The sequence below is a fragment of the Aethalodelphis obliquidens genome, unplaced genomic scaffold (genome assembly GCF_003676395.1).
Source record: "Aethalodelphis obliquidens isolate GAN/ISIS:26980383/991018 unplaced genomic scaffold, ASM367639v1 scaffold2, whole genome shotgun sequence".
Lineage (NCBI taxonomy): Eukaryota > Metazoa > Chordata > Mammalia > Artiodactyla > Delphinidae > Aethalodelphis > Aethalodelphis obliquidens.
The window spans coordinates 2,666,143-2,688,627 of NW_020837946.1; the positions used below are offsets into that span (position 1 = coordinate 2,666,143).

At 50.2% G+C, this 22,485-nt stretch overlaps 1 protein-coding gene across 2 annotated transcripts; it reads left to right on the top strand.

Annotated features, from left to right (window-relative positions):
• Positions 1 to 2,498: 2,498 nt before the first annotated feature.
• Positions 2,499 to 4,618, top strand: HES6 (hes family bHLH transcription factor 6). 2 transcript variants are annotated; one of them, XM_027114177.1, is made up of 4 exons: positions 2,499 to 2,658; positions 2,732 to 2,818; positions 2,928 to 3,117; positions 3,218 to 4,618. In XM_027114177.1, the coding sequence occupies exons 1-4, from the start codon at positions 2,578 to 2,580 to the stop codon at positions 3,640 to 3,642; spliced, it is 783 nt and encodes a 260-aa protein (XP_026969978.1). In that variant the 5' UTR covers positions 2,499 to 2,577; the 3' UTR covers positions 3,643 to 4,618. The 2 variants fall into 2 exon arrangements, with proteins under 2 accessions (XP_026969978.1, XP_026969985.1); XM_027114184.1 differs by having other exon boundaries at positions 2,928 to 3,009.
• Positions 4,619 to 22,485: the final 17,867 nt, after the last annotated feature.

Here is a 22,485-nt window from a genome sequence, read left to right on the forward strand (position 1 = left end):
ATTCTTCCTCCACCTCCCACATTCAGTTCCCCATCCAATCAGGAAAAGATTAATAGTCTTTTCCCAGAGGCCTTCCCCAGAGCCCTGATCATCCCGTTCCAATACAAACTGCCTTTCAGGGAGAGCGTTCTAAACTACTTGTTTGATCTTATTCAAACAATATAATCAATAACGGGAGGGGTATGAATCAGAGTACAAGAAATATCACTGAGTTTATTTTTCCATATCTGAGCTCCTCAGAGTAGTAGAAGCTTAATTGTAGTTTCTTGGGGTGGGGGTGGGATCTCCTTCCCTGGGGTGATGTCTAAATGGTGAAGAAAAGTAAAGTTACAGGCCAGCTATCGGCTCTCTTGGGGTTCACGACTCAAGCCCCTCCCCCACTCTGTCAGTCCCTCCACTAGGAGTAGAGGGGGAAGGGTATCAGGTCTCTGACCAGGCAGGGGAGGAAGGGAGGAAGAGAACTAAGCTTTCTGGCTTGTGGGGGAGACTGAGGACGACACAGGGTGATTGAAGGAAAGGAGTGGGTTCATACCTGGGTGAACAGCGCAGGGCTGGGGAAGTTCCCGGGCCCTGCTCACAGAAAAGCAAAGAGACGGCCAGGTAAGAATCAGCGGAAGGGGTTCCCAGGTACTTACAGAGGTCAGTGAGGTGACTTGGGGAACCATCAAGCCACTCACCAAACTTGTCTTACCTACGGAGGTCCCTCGGTGGGGAGCTGAGGTGAAACAGTCACCTGAAGGGCTTCCAGATCCATCTTCAGATGGCGGGGGGCACAGGTGGGTGTCTGGGGCCTAGCCCTACCACCCCACCACACTGCGGTCCCTGCATTTTCCTTTCCCCTGCTGCCTTCCAGCTCGGCTTGGGACACTCTCGATTTCCCCACCTACCCAGTGCTTCTGCTAGGCCAGGCTCTGTGCTGGGGGTAGATAAGGGGTCCTAGGTCAGACTGTACCCCCAGGGATGCTTGTAACCTGGAGGGGCACAGACCAGACCCTGACAGTCCCAGTCCCGGGAGGGAAGCAGAGGATTGGGTAAAGGGAAGCTGAGACCTGAACAGTGAGGAAACGGCCATTGAAGGGAGATCCCAGCGTGTTCCAGGTGTAAGGCTGTGTGTGTGCAAAGGCTTCACGGTCTGAAGGCAAATTGGTATTCTGGCTGTGCCAGGAGACGCCGTGGACCTAGGCCGGTGGGGCTGCGGCCAGGCTGGGGTCCCCAGGGAGCTGCCCCACCGCCCGCGCACCCCACCCTCACGGAGGCTGGGCCAACAGATGGGCGGCCAGCCGTGGGGGTGGCGGTCGTCTGGCGGACACAGGCGCACCCACCGCCCGCTCCCGCCCGAGTGACAAAGCGGCAAAGACAAAGGCGCGGCCAACACCTGTCGCTCTTGGCCAGGCTGCCGCTTTTCTCCGCCCGAAGCGGCTGCAGCTGCCAACTGTCACGGGCATCAAGTTACGGGGACCAGACGGCGGCCTCCACCAGCCGGGCGGGAAGCGCGGGAGGGCTGGGGGGGAAAGGGAGCCGAGGGGGACAGGAGGCGGGGAGGGGGGCCGGGGCGAACAAACAAGGATGCGGGGAAGGGTGGTTGGGCAGGGAGGGCGGGGACCAGGGAAGGGCGAGCTCGGGTTGGGAATCAGAGAACGTGGGTTCGGGGGAGGGCGGGCAGGGAAGGGAGGGCGGCGGTGGGTGCTGAGGGGGGAAAGGGAAGTGAAAGAGGGGTCGGGGAGCAAAGGGGACTAGAAGGAGATGCGGGGAACTCCGGTGGTGAGGGCGATGATGACCAGGAGAGAACAGACAGCCTGTGGGGACAGAGGATGACCCGAGAAGGAGAGCCTACAGATGGAGCGGTGCGGGCGGGCCTGGGGACCCCGCCCCACTAGGATCCCTGAGCGGGCTGAAGGCGGTGTCGACGTTCGGATGTCAGGACCCACAGGTCCGCAAGAAACGCACTGGGGCCAAGGGCCCGTTCCCACCCCCGCTGCCCTAGGGGCCCTCACCTCCCCGGGGCTCTGCAGCCACCCCAGCCCGGACCTGTAGCTCCCTCCAGGCCCGGAGATCGCGGCCTTTGCTGTGGCTCTGGCCGCCAGGACCCCGGCACTTGCGCAGGAGCGTTCCTCTCCTGTTGCACCTTGGGTGAACAAAGTCAAGCGTGAATGAATGAATGGGCAGATGGATGCGCCCCTGCTAGCACGCGCCGCAGACCTGGGCGCCTTGCTTGGGGTAGGAAGGGAAACAAGCGCACCCAGAGCCACAGCTCTCCGGGTCATCGCCCCCCCTCCGGTGCCCCACAATGCCGGGGCGGCGCGGAGGGCCCGGCCGCACCCCCCAGTCCCCGGCCGCAGGCCACGCCCCGCCAGCTGCCGGCCGACCCCGGCGGCGGGGCCAGACAAAGCACGCCTCTGCCATTGGCTCTCACGAGCAATCGGCGCCTTGAGATGCAAATAAGGCGCTATAAAAGGGGCGGGCGCCGCTGCAGGCGTGAGGACGCGGCGTAAGACGCCAGGGGGCGAGGGCGGCGGTGGCTGCGGGCCGCTGCGCTGCCAGGGGCGCGGGCGCACGGCGCTCCGGGAGGTGGAGGTCATGGCTCCGCTTTTGGCGCCCGGCCGGGACCGTGCGGCCCGGGAGGATGAGGACGGCTGCGAGGCGCGGGGGGACCGCAAGGTGCTGGCTGTAGCCGTGGATGGGGGGGCGGGGGGCCGCACAGCGGCGGGGCTCAGTTGCTCGCTTCCCGCAGGCCCGGAAACCCCTAGTGGAGAAGAAGAGGCGCGCGCGGATCAACGAGAGCTTGCAGGAGCTGCGGCTGCTGCTGGCGGGCGCCGAGGTGAGGCCGGCGGGCGGGCGCCCAGGGGCTGCGGGCGAGCGGGCGGGCGGGGGTCGCCGTCCGGCCTCGCCTCACCGACCCTCCCCACCGGGCGCTCCCGCCGGCGCAGGTGCAGGCCAAGCTGGAGAACGCCGAGGTGCTGGAGCTCACGGTGCGGCGCGTGCAGGGCGCGCTGCGGGGCCGGGCGCGCGGTGAGTGGCGGCAGGGCGCGCGGGCGGGGGCGCGTTCGCCTGGCCTGCCCCTGCCCGGGACCGAGGACTTCCCCTCCTGGAGCAGGGCGCGCCCCGCGCGTCTCCTGGGTGAGCCTTGTCCCCGGGGGCCGGGCGGGCCGGGCCACAGCAATCAGTTGCCGCTCACCGAACCGGGCGCGGCCCTCTTCCCTCCCACCCCTGAACACAGAACGCGAGCAGCTGCAGGCGGAAGCAAGCGAGCGCTTCGCCGCCGGCTACATCCAGTGCATGCACGAGGTGCACACGTTCGTGTCGACGTGTCAGGCAATCGACGCCACCGTCGCCGCCGAGCTCCTGAACCACCTGCTAGAGTCCATGCCGCTGCGCGAGGGCAGTAGCTTCCGGGATCTGCTGGGGGACGCCCTGTCCGGCCCACCGGGAGCCCATGGGCGGAGCAACTGGCCAGTAGGAGGCGCCCTGGGGTCCCCACTGCCCAGCCCCCGGGGCTCCGGGGACGACCAGTCCTCCGACCTGGAGGAGGTCCCCGAGGCTGAACTGAGCCGGGCGCCTGCTGAGGGACCGGACTTGGTGCCCGCAGCCCTGGGCAGCCTGACCGCTGCCCGCATAGCCCAAAGTGTCTGGAGACCTTGGTGACCAACGGCAGCCTGGGGCCTAAGGGGTGGGCCCTGCCTTCCCATGCTCTAGTCCCTCCTCCCTGGGGTCCAGGTATCTGGACAAGGGTAGGGCCCTGGATATCTCCCAGTTCTGCTGCCCTCCTCCAGTGGGTGCTGCAGGGCAGTCCCTGATAACCAGGCCAGCCAGGCCCCTGTTTCTTAAGGGAGCAACGTTTATGGACCATCCCCACCCCCACCCCCTGCCCCCCTAGCCCTCTGGTGGGTGGAGGGAAGGAGCTACAGGCAGGAGGAAGTATCTTGCAGGGCTACCAGGTCTCTCACCTGTCCCAGGCTTCTCAGGCACTGTGTGGGCCTGGGGGCAGAGGTGACAGAGTGGAGCTGAGCCTCTCCTGAGCGCTGGGCACGAGTGTCCTGGCAGCCCTGGCCATTCAGCCAGGACACAGGGGAGGCATTCTGCAGCACTGCCCAGAGCTGCCAGAGGGAAGCATGGCTCTCTGTATGTCTTGTGTTTAGCACACTTGAGCTTGTGTATTACGTTGCCTTCAGTTGTTCCAATTCTGTTAAGTAAAGGGTTTTGGAGAGTTAGTTACCCTTCTGAAGTATTGCTGAATGCTGTGGTGTCATTAAGGTGTCAAACGCACAAAGACTAAACCAAGCACGTTTTTTCCCATATCTAATGCTGTGAGTGGTTTTAAAACTTCTGACCCTTTGTCAGCAAAGTAAGTAGTGTAATGGCAGTGGAGATGGGACACCCCGCGGCGTGGTCTCACGTTGGACGGTGTTTCTACCTCCCTACTGCCAGGCCATTCCAGATCGGTTTCCCCTTCAGGTCCCTGGGCCCGGCCTGCACTCCCTGGGAATTGTGTGCATCCTGGCGATGGAAACCACTGCATGGAGTTTGTCTCCAGAGTAACTAAGCAACAGGGAAACGGCCTGTGCCTGGACCATTCTCTTGTTTGTGAGCTTCCAGGAATAAAACGAATGCCTGATTACTAGCCATGTGGTTTGGAAGTTTCTTTCAAAAGTCTGTTTTAAGGTCCATGAGTTTGATGCAGACGTCGGTCTAATTAGGTGGTCAGTTTTCTTGACTGAAGAGAGAGCTTCCCCATTGCCAGTGACCTCGGGGGCATGGAGACCCACCCAGTTCACGGCCCAGGCAGTTTGGACTTAAGGCCAAATTGAGCCCAGGAGGTCAGAACCCTTGGAAGGAGGGTGATGGGATGGGCAGCTGGGGTGTAGGGAGATGGCCCTCTTGGCCTGGGTCTGCAGACAGCATGCGGTCAGCTGATAGCAGTCACTGCCACAGGTATCCCGGCCCCTGCATCTCCAGCTCCAGGACCCCAAAGCAGCTTGTTCTTGTTCTTACTTTGGGTTGGCAGTGCCCAGGCCGGGTCAAGGTGTGACAATTTAGGATTGACACCTGGGTCTCCTCTCCAGTGTGTGCCTTTGCTTGAAAAACATCTCTCCCGAGAACCCTTTTACAAAAGCCCCCTAGCAGATCCTGGCCACCAGGGGTTTTTCACTGTGGCTCCCCGGTGATTTAGTCTTAGACCTCGGCCACCAGGCTATAACCAGGTGCAGCCTAATTTTAGCCACTGGGGATGAGTTATTGAGGGGTTGGGGTAGGGAGGCAGGTCCATAAAAGAGAGCTCAAGAGAGACGGAGACTTTTTCCTGGGATTATCTACATCGCCCCAGTCAGATTGATGTAGGATGTGTCCGCAGGGACACGAGAGCAGGTCCACCTGTAAGACGTCTGTCCCGTGTAGCTCCCAGCAGTACCCAAAGGCCACTGTGATAAGCTCTGATGCCATCTGGGGAGCATCAGCCAGGACTGTTTAGGAGGAACCATTCTTTCCTCTCATACCCACACTTGTCACATCCTCCCAAGGGGTCCTAGAAGGGGGCCCAGGGGAGCCCAAGACACAGGATTCGAGGTGCAGGAGGCTGACCTGGGGGAAAGATGTTGCTGGGACCAGGACCCCCCTAAGGTCAGACGCCACTAACCCAGAACTCTGGCCCTGGGCCCCCTCCCACCTATGAGTCAGCTTCTCGGGACCCCCTCAAGAGCAGTGTCTTTCCTTTCTCACAAATATAAGTCGCTCCCAGAGCAGAGACCACTGTCAGCCTCCGTGGGGTGAGAGCAGCTTTTGCCTATGGTGCGGCCTGGGACCACCAGTTTCCTGCCTGCGTTCCTTCCCATTCTTCCAGACAACTTTCACACCACCTCCTCTCTCTGAAGTACCCAACAAACCCTTGCAAGCCTTGCTCTAGGCATTTGCTAGCCTTGATTCGTCATTCCCCGTGAATCCCCTCCTTCCCACTTCAATCCCTGGCCCCCTGTCTTCGTCCTCTATGAATGCCATACATTGCCACCAACTTGGTGTCTCAAAACAACACATGTTTATTTGCTTGCACTCCTGTAAGCTAGGAGTCTCAGGGGATTCACTAGGCTAAAGCCAACGCAGGGCTTCATTCCCTTCTGGAGGCTTGAGGGTGAATCCACTTCCCTTCCTTTTCCCACTGCAGAAGCTGTCCACATGCCTTGGCTGGTGGCCCCCTTCCTCCACCTTCAAAGCAAGCAACGTTGCATCTTTCTGACCTTTGTTCCATAGTCACATTTCCTTCTGACCCTCCCCTACTTCTTCCCTCTTCTTTCTACTTGTGATTACTTTGAGGCCACCTGGATAATCCAGGATAATCTCCCTTCCTCAGGGTCCTTAACCCGTAATCAGACTTGCAAAGCCTCTTTCGCCATGTAAGGTAACATAGTCGCAGGGTGTGGAAATGAGGATGTGGACATCTTCGGGGATCCCTGTTCTGCCAACCACACCCACCTGCGCCTCTGCCGAGGCTTTCTGCCTTCCATCGTGATGCAGTGTGGTACCAGCCTTCCGCACGGGCTTTGGGTCGCACACCCTCGGACCTGCTCAGTGACCCTGCTCTCTGCACTGCATCATTAATCTCTCCTTCCTTCTGGGTCATTCTCGTTGACCTACAAACAAGCTGTAACATCTCCACCTAGAAAAAGAAGAGGGACTTTCCTTGTGGTCCAGTGGTTAAGACTTCGCTCTTCCAATGCAGGGGGCGCGGGTTCCATCCCTGGTCGGGGAACTAAGATCCCACAGGCCACGCGGCAGGGCCAAAAAGTAAAAAAATAAAATAAAAAATAAATAGAAAAAGAAGAGCTAAAACCTCCCGGGCCCGACGTACCCTATTAACCTCTGCTTCATTTCTCTGCTTTAAAGCAAAATTCCTTGAAAGCATTGTCTACACTTACTGTTACTGCTTTGGCACCTTTCACTTCTCTTCTTCCTCTCCAGTCAGGCTATTGCTCCCACCCCTGCCCTTGTCAAGAGCTTCAGTGACGTCCATGTTTCCAAATCCAGTGGCTGTATCTCTGTTTCAATTTACTCAACCTTCCAGTGAAGCACTCCTTAGGTGTTATCACTCTCTCCCTCCTCAAAGGCTCTCCCCGCTCAACCTCAGGAACACTCGCTTTCCGGGCTGTCCTATCTTACTGGCCGTCCTCGGCCTCCTGCCAACTTCTGAATGTGGGCATGCACGTCCAAGGCTCTGTGCCCAGCTCTTCCCTATCACCCCTGCCCAGGAAGCCCATCTGGTCCATTTGGTTTGTTACATCCACGTGCCCTCGAGCTAAAGTCCATCTCCATTCTGTTGGCTTCCCTATATCCTCCTGTCTACTCAGTGTTTCCACTGACATGAGATGGGCATCACAAACCACAGCCAAAACACAACTGATTCTCACCCGAAAGGCGTTTGGAGGCGCCCAGCACTCGAGCGCGCTCGGAGGTGCTCGGAGGCATTCGGGAGGCGCTCGGAGGCTCTCGGGGTGTTTGGAGGTGCCGAGGCCTTGGCCGCGCCCTCCCGCCCCCACGCCCAAGGGGGTGCCGCGATGACTTCTGGGAAGTGTAGTTCCAGCCCTTTCGTCTTCCTTTCCCCGAGGTCCCTGCAGGCCGAGCCGGAACTACGACTCCCAGAGGCCTTCCGGCTCAGAGGCCCCTCCTTTCGCCGCCTCGAGCTCCGAGCCTGGGGCTCAAGGGAGCCCAGCGGAGGCCAACGGCGGTCGGGGCCCTCGCTCAGTCGGCTAAGCGGCTCTGCGGCCGGCAGAGGCTAGGCTGCGGTCCCTCCAACGTCCCTGGGACCAGGAGAGGAAGCGATGAAGGCGCCGGCGCCCCGCAGCTCGGGCCCTCCTCCTGCGGCTCCAGCCCAGGACCGCTGATCGCCTCCGGTCGCCAGGAGGCCTGGACGTCGGGAATATTAAAAGCGCCCCAGATGGTTCAAAAGTGCAGCCAAAGCTCACAGCGACTGGTGTCGAGGAAAGAGGGAGTCGTTTCAGGCTGTGGCAATGGAAGCAGGTTTCTCGAGGAGGGAACACAAGCCTTACTGACCCTTCGGGAGACCAAGCCTCAGCTTTGTCCAGCATTCATTCTACCGGTGCTTTGAGCACCTGTTACGTGCAGGGAACACAGAGACGAGAGTGTCCAGACCTTTGCTGTCGAGGAACTTGCATTCTCTTGAGATGGGCAAGAGCCCACAGAGAGCCGCAAGCCACCCACATACTGCCCAGAGGTAGACAAAGGCGTTGCTTGGTGGAGAGTAGCCAGAGAAGCCCAGAGCTCATCAGGTTATTGAAGACAGTCCTTGGGTTTAAATGGATCTGAAAGGAGGAGGGATAAGGTTTTAAACCTGTGACCCAGAGGCCTTCTAGCTCCTCATGGGGGCACGCAGGCTTTTTGCTCTTCCACCCGCATACAAGAAACTGCCCTGCCCTGAAGATCGCGCACTCCTGCTGTCCGTGTCTGTTCTGCCCCTAGTTGTCATGCTGTCCATCCACTGTCAACAGGTGGCACTTGGGGCACCATCTTCCTCTCCCCTCCAGATCCCGCCCCACCTTAATCTGGGAAAGTCGTGTAGGTGCTTCTCAGTCAATGTATGTACTGCAGTAGACTTCTCAGTCAATAACCATGCCACGGGCTTTGTCACCCCTTACAGCTGAACTAGCTGCAAAACCCTAAGCTCCTGCCTTCCATCCCCTCCGTCCCAGGAAACTTGTTTAGACGTCATCGGGGTCTCCTAGTTACTGTCCTGCCGTTTCCTTCACAGTCAGGTTTCTTGAGGATAGTCTCTATTCTTACTTTCTTCATTCCTTTGCCTGCTTGCTCGTCACAAAATTTCACCATTTTCCATTTCCCACCATTCTACTGAAAACTTCTGGCAGTCTCTGGCAAAGACCTAGTTGCCAGGTAGACCCTTCATTTCCATCTTCCCTAAGTGTTACAGCATCTGACACTGTCAGTAACTTCTTGCTTCTCCCTCTAGCTTTCTTGCTTCATCTTCAACCATTCCTTCTCAAGTTCGAGACAGGGCTCTTCTCCTCAGCCCACCCTGTAAATATCACCATGTCCCACATCTTCCTCGGACCTGTTATCTCTAAACTATGACCTGTATGATCTCCGTGGCTTCACCTACTGCGTCACTGACTCCAAAAAGGACCTCCAGCCCAGTCCTCTCTGGAGCTGTAGTCGGGTTGGTCCAAATGCCCGGGTTGTCACCTCTCAGACATCCCACAGGTTCTTCAAACTCAGCTCAAACCTGAGCTCAGCTTTCCTGCAAAGCCTGCCCTTTCTTTCATGTTCTGGAACCCTGAGAGCAGCACGGCCATCATCAGCCACTCAGGGCAGAAACCGGACATTCGGGGAGACACCCAGTTTTCCTTCAGTCCCACCCTGCGAGCAGCGTCCAGGAAGTGTCAGTTCTACATCTTTAACGGGCAGAGTGAAGGAATGAATGAATGAGTTTGCATCTTATACCTTTTATCCCTTTTCCTCTGTTCCTGCTGCTGCCTTCTCGATTCACGTCCTTATCACTCACCTGGAGAATGACAGTGGCCATTAAGTCTCTACATCTAGTATTACCTCCTGAACTTAAGTCCTTCAAAAGCCCAGCACTCCGCAGATTAGCAGGTGTAGTAGGCCCACAGCTCCCGTGGGTCGGCTCGGAACTTCATAGCTCCGCCCCTGTGCCCCGCTCCTGTCCCATTCCCCTGCCAGGTGTTCATCTTGCTGCGCTGCTGGCTCACTGCTTGCCTTCAAGGTTGGCTCAGATATCACCTGTGGGAAGCATTTCCTGGTCCCCTTGGTTTTATGTAGCTTCCAAGGTTTCTCCCTTGCGTTTCCGTGATGGTACATTTCAAACAATGGGTATTTATTCATTCCACAATGTTTCTTGCATGCCTCCTCTTTGTCAGGCGTTATTCTAGTTGCTGGAGATAAAGTTTCTTCTCAAGCTTATACTGTAATGAGGGAAAGGGACAAGAAATACATGCTGTGGCAGACGGTGTTTACGTGCCAAGAAGAAAAATCAGTCAGGTCAAGGGGACAGGGAGTGATGGTGTGGAAGCAGGGTGCAGGTTGATGATAGAGGTGACTGTAGGTTTTGTCTGAGCGGAAAACAGATGATATGGGGAAACAAGCAAGCCGCTGTCCTGGGAAGGGGTGGTCGAGGCAGAGGAAATAAGTGCAAAGGCCTGGAGGCAAGACGTCGCAGGGCCTGTTCAAGGGACTGTGCTGCTGGGTCCTGGAGACTCTTAAAAAAATACTCATGTTTTCTGTACTTGTTGACACGCACCAGGTACCAAGGGACAGTATGTCAAGCGCTCTATTCATGTGACCTTATCAGTTCCTTACATGTCACAGTAACCCTCTAAGGCAGGCATTACTATTCTTAATTTCACAAATGAGGAAACTGAGGCTCAGATAGGTCAAGTAACCTTTTCTTCAACTAGATTTTTGTTGTAAGAGGAATACACACTCCCAGGAAAAGTCGGGCATCACGAAGGCCTGCAGTGGAAGGTCCAAGGTCTTCCCTCTTATTCTGCACCTTCATCCCTCTCTCCAGGAGTCTCCAGGTTTAACAATTTCCTGGGTGTCTTTTACGAGGCTTTCCATGAATCCAGAATCATATAATGGGATAGGATAAATGTCTTTCTCTTCTTATGCAGATGGGCCCATTTGTACATACCATTCTGCAGGGTTTTTTAACCCAACAATAGAATCGTTTATTCAACAGTGTAGACTGTGCATCTGCTGTGTGCCGAGCACTGTCCTAGGTGCTGGGGACACGGGTGAGGAGGGAGAAGCCCCTCCTTCACGGGACCTCCTGGCCCACCGCACCCGTACACGCAGACCCTCCTCGCGCATCTTAACCCTGCAGGTGTCCTCCCCCGCCAAGGTTTTGCTAAGATCAATACTCAGCGAACAACCTGGGTACTTTGTAACATACCGTATAAATTTCTGGAATTAAAATGGCTGGGCAAATGGTAAGTCATTGAAGAGTGTAAATCTTGTCAGATGGCGGCCCTGAAAACGGTCTCGGTTTGCACTCCCACCTTCGGCAGATGAGGGTGGCGGTTTTCCACACTCTTGTTCAGAGCGGGCATTCCTAGTTCCCTGATTTACTACTGTTAAAACTTCTTTTGAGGGAAGGCGATGAAATTGGGGGGTTGCCTCTCGGCATCGTTTGAGGTAATCACGTGTTTTCTGGTGTGCGTCCTCTGGCCTATGGACATGAGGTATTTTGTGATTGGGATTCACGGAGAATGAGCAATGTTTGTGTTTTTCTTATGAGCCCCAATGGTAATGGTGGGATCAAGGTCCTGCGGAACTCGGTTTGTATATAATTTTGTGTAGGATGTTTTAGCCTAGATTTTATTTGTTAGAACAGTTTTAGGTTCACAGAAACATGGAGCAGAAGATACAGATGTTTCCATACAGTCCCTGGCCCCACACGTGCATGACCTCCCCCATCATCAACATCCCTTGCCAGATGCTGTGACACGTCATCGTCACCCAAAGTTTACAGTTTACACTAGGGTTCACTCTCGGTGTCTGTGGTACTTACTATGGATTTGGACAAATGTATAACATGTAGCCACCATTGTCATTCATGCAGAGTAGTTTCACTGCCTTCAAAACCCTCTGTGCTCCCCCATCATCCCTCCTTCCCAACCCCCGACAATCACTCATCTTTTCCAGTCTCCGTACTTTTGCCTTTTCCGGAATGTTGTGCAGGACTTTTTTTTTTTTTTTTTTTTTTTTTTTTTGTGGTACGCGGGCCTCTCACTGTTGTGGCCTCTCCCGTTGCGGAGCAGAGGCTCCGGACGCGCAGGCTCAGCGGCCGTGGCTCACGGGCCCAGCTGCTCCGCGGCACGTGGGATCTTCCCGGACCAGGGCACGACCCCGTGTCCCCTGCATCGGCAGGCGGACTCTCAACCACTGCGCCACCAGGGAAGCCCCTCTGCCCCTTCCTTAAAGGACACGTTTCACAATAAAAATAGCACCGCCAATTAATTTTGCACAGTGTGAGAGATTTTCTGACATTTACTCCAATTTCCCCAAACCAGTGTTGCTGTAAAGTTCCTTTCCGCATTGCCACGGAAAATAGAACAGTTGTCATTTTCTTCCTTTTTCAGTCCTTTCTCACAGTGCACAAAACATGCCTGAATGACAGGTTGTTCAATCATTATTTTACAGACCCCAAAACTTGGCAGTTTATAGCAACGCCTTCATTTGTGCTTGGCCTGGCACTCCTTGCTTCAGACCCTTTGCTTGGTTGCAGTTGACACTTCCGACATTTTTCCTGGAAATCTCTTTTTTACTATTGTGGTACTGTTGTACATCCCAGTTGTTGATTCATCTATATTTTTATTTTTATATTCTTTCTCACATATCTGTTAGTTTCCTAGTCTAATTTTATTCTTTACTTTGTTATTGTTCTTTGTTTGTTTTTGCTACCCCACGCGGCTTGGGGGATCTTGTTTCACGAGCCGGGGGTCAGGCGAAACTCCTGCAGTGGGAGCTCCAAGTCCAAACCACTGGACTAACAGAGAACCTCAGACGCCAGGGAATATCCATTGGAGTGAGATCTCACGGAGGTCCTCATCTCAGCACCAAGACCCAGCTCTACCAAACAGCCTACAAACTGCAGTGTTGGAAGCCTCAGACCAAACAACCAGTAAGACAGGAACACAATCCCACTCATAAAAAGAATTTTTAAATGAGACAACAAAAAAATATGTCACAGTTGAAGGAGCAAGGTAAAAACCTACAAGAACAAATAAATGGAGAGGAAATTGTCAATCTACCTGAAAAAGTAATGACAGTAAAGATGATCCGGAATCTCGGAAATAGAATGGAGGCACGGATTGAGAAAATACAAGAAATGTATAACAAAGATCTAGAAGAATTCGGGGCTTCCCCAGTGGCACAGTGGTTAAGAATCCACCTGCCAATGCAGGAGACATGGGTTTGAGCCCTGGTCCAGGAAGATCCCACATGCCACGGAGCAACAAATCCTGTGTACCACAACTACTGAGCCTGTGCTCTAGAGCCTGCGAGCCACAACTACTGAGCCTTCATGCCACAACTACTGAAGCCTGTGCACCTACAGCCCATGCTCCGTGACAAGAGAAGCCACCGCAATGAGCAGCCTGCACACCACAGTGAAGAGTAGCCCCCACTCGCCGCAACTAGAGAAACCCCACGTGCAGTAACGAAGACACAATGCAGCCATAAATAAATAAATAAATAAATTTATAGAACTAAAGAACAAACAAACAGAGATGAGTAACACAATAACTGAAATGAAAAATACACTAAAAGGAATCAATAACAGAATAACTGAGGCAGAAGAACGAATAAGTGAGCTGGAAGACAAAATGGTGGAAATAACTGCTGAGGAGCAGAATAAAGGAAAAAGAATGAAAAGAAGACAATCTCAGAGACCTCTGGGACAACACTAAATGCACCAACATTCAAATCATAGGGATCCCAGAAGAAGAAGGGGAAAAGAAAGGGACTGAGGAGATATTTGAAGAGATTATAGTTGAAAACTTCCCTAACATGGGAAAAGAAATAGTCCCTCAAGTCCAGGAAGCACAGAGAGTCCCATACAGGATAAACCCTAGTAAAAACACACAAAGACACATATAAATCAAACTAACAAAAATTAAATTCAAAGAAAAAATGTAAAAACCAGCAAGGGAAAAACAAAAAATAACATACAAAGGAATCCTCATAAGATCATCAGCTGATTTTTCAGCAGAAACACTGCAGGCCAGAAGGGAGTGGCTGGATATGCTTAAAGTGATGAAAAAGAAAAACCTACAATGAAGATTACTCTACCCAGCAAGGATCTCATTCAGATTCAATGGAGAAATCAAAAGCTTTTCAGACAAGCAAAACCTAAGACAAATAAGCACCACCAAACCAGCTTTACAACAAATGCTAAAGAAACTTCTCTAGGTGGGAAACACAGGAGAAGAAAAAGACCCACAAAAACAAACCCAAAACAATTAAGAAAATGGTAATAGGAACATACATATCGACAATAACCTTGAATGTAAATGGATTAAATGCCCCAACCAAAAGACACAGACTGGCTGAATGGATACAAAAACAAGACCCATATATATGCTGTCTACAAGAGACCCACTTCAGACCTAGGGACACATACAGACTGAAAGTGAAGGGATGGAAAAAGATATTCCATGCAAATGGAAATCAAAAGAAAGCTGGAGTTGCAATACTCATATCAGACAAAATAGACTTTAAAATAAAGACTGTTACAAGAGATAAGGAGGGACACTACATAATGATCAAAGGATCAATCCAAGAAGAAGGTATAACAATTATAAATGTTTATGCACCCAACATAGGAGCACCTCAATACATAAGGCAAATGCTAACAACCATGAAAGGAGAAATTGACAGTAACGCAAAAATAGTAGGGGAGTTTAACACCCCACTTACACCAATGGACAGATCATCCAACCAGAAAATAAATAAGGAAACACAAGCTTTAAGTGACACAATAGACCAGATGGATTTAATTGATATTTATAGACCATTCCACCAAAAAGTGGCAGGGTACACTTTCCTCTCAAGTGCACACAGAACATTCTCCAGGGTAGATCACACCTTGGGTCACAAATCAAGCCATGGAAGATTTAAGAAAATTGAAATCGTATCAAGCATGTTTTCTGACCACAACATTGTGAGATTGGAAATCAATTACAGCAAAAAAAATTGTAAGAAACACATATACATGGAGGCTAAACAGTGCACTACTAAATAACCAAGAGATCGCTGAAGAAATCAGAGAAGAAATAAAAAAATGCACAGAAACAAATGACAGCAAAAACATGACGACCCAAAACCTGTGGGATGCAGCAAAAGCAGTTCTAAGAGGGAAGTTTATAGCAATTCAATCTCACCTCAAGAAACAAGAAAAATCTCAAATAAACGATCTAACCCTACACTTAAAACAACTAGAGAAAGAAGAACAAAGAAAATCCAAAGTCAGCAGAAGGAAAGAAATCATAAAGATCAGAGCAGAAATGAATGAAATAGAAATGAAGAAAACAGTAGCAACGATCAATAAAACTAAAAACTGGTTCTTTGAGAAGATAAACAAAATTGATAAACCCTTAGCCAGACGCATCAAGAAAAAAAGGGAGAGGACGCAAATCAATAAAATTAGAAAGGAAAAAAGAGAAATCACAACTGACACGGCAGAAATACAAAGGATTATAAGAGACTACTACAAACAGCTATATGCCAATAAAATGGACAACCATGATGAAATGGACAAATTCTTGGAAAGGTACAATTTTCCATGGCTGAACCGGGAAGAATTAGAAAATATAAACAGACCTATCACAAGCAATGAAATTGAAACTGTGATTAAAAATCTTCCAACAAACAAAAGTCCAGGACCAGAGGGCTTCACAGGCGAATTCTATCAAACATTTAGAGAAGAACTAACACTGATGCTTCTGAAACTCTTCCAAAAAACTGCAGAGGGAGAAACACTCCCAAATTCATTCTACGAAGCCACCATCACCCTGATACCAAAACCAGAATAAGATATCACACACAAAAAAGAAAATTATAGACCAATATCACTGATGAACATAGATGCAAAAACCCTGAACAAAATACTAGCAAACAGAATCCAACAGCACATTAAAAGGATCATACACCATGATCAAGTGGGATTTATCCCAGGGATGCAAGGATTCTTCAATATAAGCAAATCAATCAATGTGATACAGAATATTAACAAATTAAGGAATAAAAACCATATGATTCGTCTCAATAGATGCAGAAAAAGCTTTTGACAAAATTCAACACCGATTTATGATAAAAACTCTCCAGAAAATGGGCATAGAGGGAACCTACCTCAACATCATAAAAGTCATATGTGACAAACCCACAGCAAGCATCATACTCAATGGTGAAAACCTAAAAGCATTTCCACTAAGATCAGGAAAAAGACAAGGATGTTCACTCTCGCAACTCTTATTCAACATAGTTTTGGAAGTTCTAGCCACGGCAATCAGAGAAGAAAAAGAAATAAAAGGAATACAAATTGGAAAAGAAGAAGTAAACCTGTTGCTCTTTGCAGATGACATGATACTATACATAGAAAATCCTAAAGATGCCACCAGAAAACTACTAGAACCAATCAATAAATTTGGCAAGGTTGCAGGATACAACATTAATGCACAGAAATCTCTGGCATTCTTATACACCAACAATGAAAAATCAGAAATTAAGGAAACACTCCCATTTACCACTGCAACAAAAAGAATTAAATGCCTAGGAATAAACCTGCCTAAGGAGGCGAAAGACTTGCACTCAGAAAACTATAAAACACTAATGAAAGAAATCAAAGATGACATAAACAGATGGAGAAATATACCATGTTCTTGGATTGGAAGAATCAACACTGTGAAAATGACTATACTACCCAAAGCAATCTACAGATTCAATGCAATCCCTATCAAACTACCAGTAGCATTCTTCACAGAATTAGAACAAAAAATTTTACAATTCGTATGGAATCACAAAAGACTCCGAATAGCCAAAGCAATCTTGAGAAAGAAAAACGGAGTTGGAGGAATCAGGCTCCCTGACTTCAAACTATACCACAAAGCTAATCAAGACAGTATGGTATTGGCCCAAAAACAGAAATATAGATCGGTGGTACAGGATAGAAAGCCCAGAGATAAACCCATGCACATATGGGCACCTAATTTACAACAAAGGAGGCAAGAACATAAAATGGAGAAAAGACAGCCTCTTCAATAAGTGGTGCTGGGAAAACTGGACAGCTACATGTAAAAGAATGAAATTAGAACACTACCCTACACCATACACAAAAATAAACTCCAAATGGATTAAAGACTTAAATGTAAGACCAGACACTACAAAACTCTTAGAGGAAAACATAGGAAAAAACACCCTTTGACATAAACCACAGCAAGATCTTTTTTGACCCACCTCCTAGAGTAACGGAAATAAAAACAAAAATAAACAAAATGGGACATAATTAAACTTAAAAGCTTTTGCACAGCAAAGGAAACCATAAACAAGACAAAAACACAACTCTCAGAATGGGAGAAAATATTTGCAAATGAAACAACAGACAAAGGATTAATCTCCAAAATATACAAACAGCTCATGGAGCTCAATATCAAAAAAACAAACAATCCAGTTAAAAACTGGGTGGAATACCTAAATAGACATTTCACCGAGGAAGACGTACAGATGGCCAAGAGGCACAGGAAAAGATGCTCAACATCACTAATTATTAGAGCAATGCAAATTAAAACCACAGTGAGGTATCACCTCACACCAGTGAGATTGGCCATTATCAAAAAATCTAGAAACAATAAATGCTGGAAAGGGTGTGGTGCACTATTAGTGGGAATGTAAATTGATACAGCCACTATAGAGAACAGTATGGAGGTTCCTTAAAAAACTAAAAATAGAACTACCATATAACCCAGCAATCCCACTACTGGGCATATACCCTGAGAAAACATAATTCAAAAAGAGACATGTACCACAATGTTCATTGCAGCACTATTTACAATAGCCGGGACATGGAACCAACCTAAATGTCCACTGACAGTTAAATGGATAAAGAAGATGTGGTGCATACACACAATGGAATATTACTCAGCCATAAAAAGAAACGAAATCGAGTTATTTGTAGTGAGGTGGATGGACCTAGAGTCTGTCATACAGAGTGAAGTAAGTCAGAAAGAGAAAAACAAACACCGTATGCTAACACATATATACGGAATCTAAAAAAAAGTGGTACTGTTGAACCTAGTGGCAGGGCAGGAATAAAGATGTAGACATAGAGAATGGACTTGAGGACACGGGGTGGGAGGGGGAAGCTGGGGAGAAGTGAGAGTAGCATCGACATATATGCACTACAGAATGTAAAATAGATAGCTAGTGGGAAGCAGCCGCATAGCACAGGGAGATCAGCTCGGTGCTTTGCGATGACCTAGAGGGGTAGGATAGAGAGGGTGGGAGGGAGGCTCAAGAGGGAGGGGATAGGGGACATATGTGTGCATATAGCTGATTCACTTTGGTGTACAACAGAAACTAACAGTATTGTGGAGCAATTATACTCCAATAAAGATGTATTTTAAAAAAATATAGGGCTTCCCTGGTGGTGCAGTGGTTGAGAGTCCGCCTGCCGATGCAGGGGACACGGGTTCGTGCCCCGGTCCGGGAAGATCCCACGTGCCGTGGAGCGGCTAAGCCCGTGAGCCATGGCCGCTGAGCCTGCGCATCCGAAGCCTGTGCTCCACAACGGGAGAGACCACAACAGTGAGAGGCCCACATACCGCAAAAAAAAAAAAAAAAAAATATATATATATATATATATAACTGAATCACTTTGTTGTAGACATGAAACTAACACAATATAGTCAATCAACTATACTTCCATTTTAAAAAAGAAACCTTATTTTATTTTGCTTGTGGTTTTGTGGGTCAGGATTTCATAAAGGGCTCAGCTGGGCAGTCCTTGCTCGGGGTCTCTCATGAGGTTGCAGTCAGCTGCTGGCTGGGGCTCAGAACCCTAGTCTGAGTGTTTCCTTCCCTGGAATGGATGTCCAAGATGACTCATTCGACTCGGCTGGCGCTCACTGCCGGCTGCTGGCTGGCACCTCGGCAGGGTTGTTGGATACAGTGCCTACGTGAGGCTTTTCCATCACGGCAGCCTCAGAGTAGTTGGACTTCTTACTTGGTGACTGACTTCCTCGAGAGCAAGCACCTCCAGAGAACCAGGCAGAAGCTGAGGGGCCTTTTACGACCTAGCCTTGGAAGTCACATAATGGCGCATCTTCCACTCTCTATCCGTCCAAGTAGTCGCAGCTCACCCAGGTTGAAGGGGAGGAGACTCAGAACCTACCTGTTGATGGGGGGAGTGGCAAGGACCCATTTAGAAGAGCACAGGGGATGGGAAACATTGTTGCAGCAAACTTTGGAAAATACCGTCTGCCACTCAGGCAGCTGATAATGTCCTAGGACATCCGGTACCTTCCTTATCTCTAGACAGTTTAAGCTCTCAAAATCAGAAATCTATGATCTTTTTCTAAGAGCACAACAGTGAACTTAGTCTGGGCAGCCCTGAGCAAGCACGAAATTGGCTCCAAACTTCCTGACATTCCTGAGGTAGGAAGGCTTGTGTCATGAACTTTGAGCATCAAAAATGGACATATTCATCCATTCACTCATTCATCCATTCGTTCATTCATTCATTCATCATTCATCTAGCCAGTGTACGTGAGCACCTACTGTGTGCCAGATGCAGTAATGTGCAAAACCAAACATAGTTCCTGACCTCCTACAGCTTACATTTTGTTAGGAGATCCAGTCGTTAATGACATAATCACATAAATAACTGCAAAACGGCAACTATGACAAAAGCCATAAAGGGGGATCGTACTTAGGTCACTCAAGAATGGTTTTCCTGAGGAATCGATGACTGAAATCCGAGGAACAAATGAAATTTTCCTGGAGTGGAGGACCTAGAAGAACATCCCAAGCCAAAGGACCCACATGAGAAAATATGCCGGGACCAGAGAGAGAAAAACTAGTACAGGGGTTGAGAAAAGGCCTCAGGGAGAAGCTCGAAAGGAGGCCATGATTCGGTGACACGGACGTGGTGGGCGCAGGGGTCAGGGGGTGGATTCAAAAGGCAGTCAGGGGATAAAACTGATAGGACTTGGTGATGGAGGGTGTATTTGTTATCTATTGTTGCATAACAAATTACCATGATCGAGCAGCTTAAAACCACATCCACTATTATGGCACAGTTTCCACGGTTCAGGAGTCCAGGTACGATAGAGTCCTCTGCAAGGCTGCAGTCAAGGTGTGGGCCTGGACAGGAGTCTATCTGAGGCTCGACTAGGAAGGACCAGCTTCCAAGCTCACAGGCTGTTGCAGCACTCATTTCCTTGTGTGCTCCTGGATTGAAGCCCTCCGCTTCCGTCAGCCGGAAGCCACCCTCGGGTCCTCGCTGTGGCCCTCTCCATTCTGCAGCTCACAGCATGGTGTCTTGCTTCTTCAAAGTCAGCAAGAGAGAGCCTCTTAGTGTTGCTGAAACTTGGCCTCTGTACACCGGCGCCGGATTAAATCTCGGAGACAGTTTTGGGTGAAATAGAAAGAAATAGCTTTATTGCTTTGCCAGGCGAAGGGGGCCACAGCGGGCTACTTCCCTCAAGACTGTGTGTCCCTCCCTGGAGGGCGGAGTGAGGAGTCTTATGGAGTTCAAGGAACAGGGCGTGGTCAGCTCATGGACATTCTTCTGATTGCTTGGTGGTGAGGTAATTGGGAATCAGCATCATCAACCTTCTGGTTCCAACTGGTTTGGGGTCTACGTGCTTGTGGGCAGCATACAGTTAACTTCTTCCACTTGGTGTGGGTTTCAGTATCTGCAAAACAGCTCAAAGGATGTGGTTCAGAATATTATCTAGAGTCCTTGAGGAAGAACTAAATGTCCTTGACTTTGTTTAATGACTAAAGTATTATTATTTTGTCCTGTTTGACTGTTTTCCTTTCTTTCTGCATTTTCTCACTTCTCTGATTAAATTACTTCTTTGACTAAAGTTTTTCTACAGACAAAAGGCAGGTGGAGGACATGGGTGGGAGTCTGTTCTGAGAAGGCCTCATAGGATCCTGCTGGGTCACACTAGCAGGATGGGTGTCACTAACCTGTGTGAAGGAATTACATCCACGTAACCACATACCTCCTGACATTTTTGCTGGACTCTATTGACCAGAGCAAGTCACACCAGCCACGTTCAAAAGAAGGTGACCACACAAGAGCTGAATATGAGGAGACGGGGATTGTGGAAGCCACCTTGGAGGCTATCTTCCCAAGAGGGATTCTGGGGTAGGGACACAGGGAGGTGTCAATCCTGGAAGGAGATATCGAAGGGGATACGGTGAGGAGTCGAGAAAATGATTTTGGTTGGGACATGTTGAGTTTGAGGTACTTTTTTTTTTGTTTTTTTTTTTTTTGCTGTACGCGGGCCTCTCACTGTTGTGACCTCTCCCGTTGCGGAGCACAGGCTCGGGACGCCCAGGCTCAGTGGCCATGGCTCACGGGCCCAGCCGCTCCGCGGCATGTGGGATCTTCCCGGACCGGGGCACGAACCCGTGTCCCCTGCATCGGCAGGCGGACTCTCAACCACTGTGCCACCAGGGAAACCCTTGAGGTACCTTTGAGACATCCAATAGATGTCACATGAGTGATATTTGAACATGTGGATCTGGAGCTGGTAGGAAACATAAATTAATGAACCACGTTTAGATGAGTGGTAATTCAAGCCAAGTGTGGATGAGATTTGCCGAAGGAGGGAGTGTGGCATGAGGAGGACTCAGGATCAAGTCTTAAAGAATGCCATCAGTTAATCGCCGGGCAGAAGACGTGGGCCTGCAAAGCAGACAGAGAACAGGCGTCAAACCAGGAGAGCGATGTGTTCCACAAACCAAAGGGAAAGAGACACTGACCGTGTCATACTGCTGGGATTCATGTATGGGGACGACTAAAAACATCACCTCCATTTAGCCACAGAGTGGGAAATGACTGGTGAGCTTAGCAGGAACTGTTTTGGGGAAGTGATGAGGTGAAGCTAGGTTGGGGTGGGCTGAGAAATGGATGAGAGGTGAGGAAATGGGACTGTATTGCTACTTTAGAGCATTTCTGCAGGGATGAGGCAGTTCATCTGTTAAAGGGAGAGCAGAGAGCAGTGAGGGTTTCAAATAGTGGTGAGTGAGCGGGCAAGTAGATGAGAGGCATGAAGGCCCACTGGGCCCCACAGTGTCCTCAGCCAGAGATCACCAGAAACACACCTGCAGTCGTCGGAATTGGGTTATTACTCATCCCAGCCAGGGAGACTATTACCACGGGCAACCTCAGTAAAGGGACGTGCAGAGGACTTACATTTGGGTCTGTGTTAGTTGATTTGGGGAAACATTTAAGGAAGCAGGGCTTTGCTCTGGATTGGATTATGCCAGGAAAAGGAGGCAATTCCTTGACTGGATGTCTTAATAAATCGTATCTCAAAGGTAGGAAGACTAGAGAAATCCTAAACTTGTCATTGGTAAAGAAGCAGCAGTCACTCTTATTGGCCAAGACAGAAGGATGTTTGGTCACTTTTGTGGCTTGGCCAACGCGCGTCTTTTCGTCTGTGTTCAGACATGAAGAGAGGGGCCTCGGTTTTGGCTTGATCAGTCATCAGAGCCTGATGTCGACGTTTTATGAACCTGTGTATATTCAACAGAACACCGAGGCCCAGCTGTGTGCCAGGCCAGCTCCCTAACGTCACTGCTCTCTGGAACCTGCCATGGACGCTCCCTTTCCCCTCCCCGCCACGTGCCCGGATGGCGGCAGTCGAGACATGCCTCCTCTCCACACTGCATCTTAAGGGACCGCTCTATGAGGCTTCGGCTTCTCAATCTCAAATT

What these genes read in the sequence shown, in the direction of transcription:
- HES6 (XM_027114177.1), top strand. Translation starts at nt 2,578, where the DNA reads ATGGCTCCGCTTTTGGCGCCCGGCCGGGACCGTGCGGCCCGGGAGGAT. An exon ending in AGGCGCGGGGGGACCGCAAG is followed by an intron (nt 2,659 to 2,731) that starts GTGCTGGCTGTA and finishes CGCTTCCCGCAG; the next exon opens with GCCCGGAAACCCCTAGTGGA. An exon ending in GCGCCCCGCGCGTCTCCTGG is followed by an intron (nt 3,118 to 3,217) that starts GTGAGCCTTGTC and finishes CCCTGAACACAG; the next exon opens with AACGCGAGCAGCTGCAGGCG.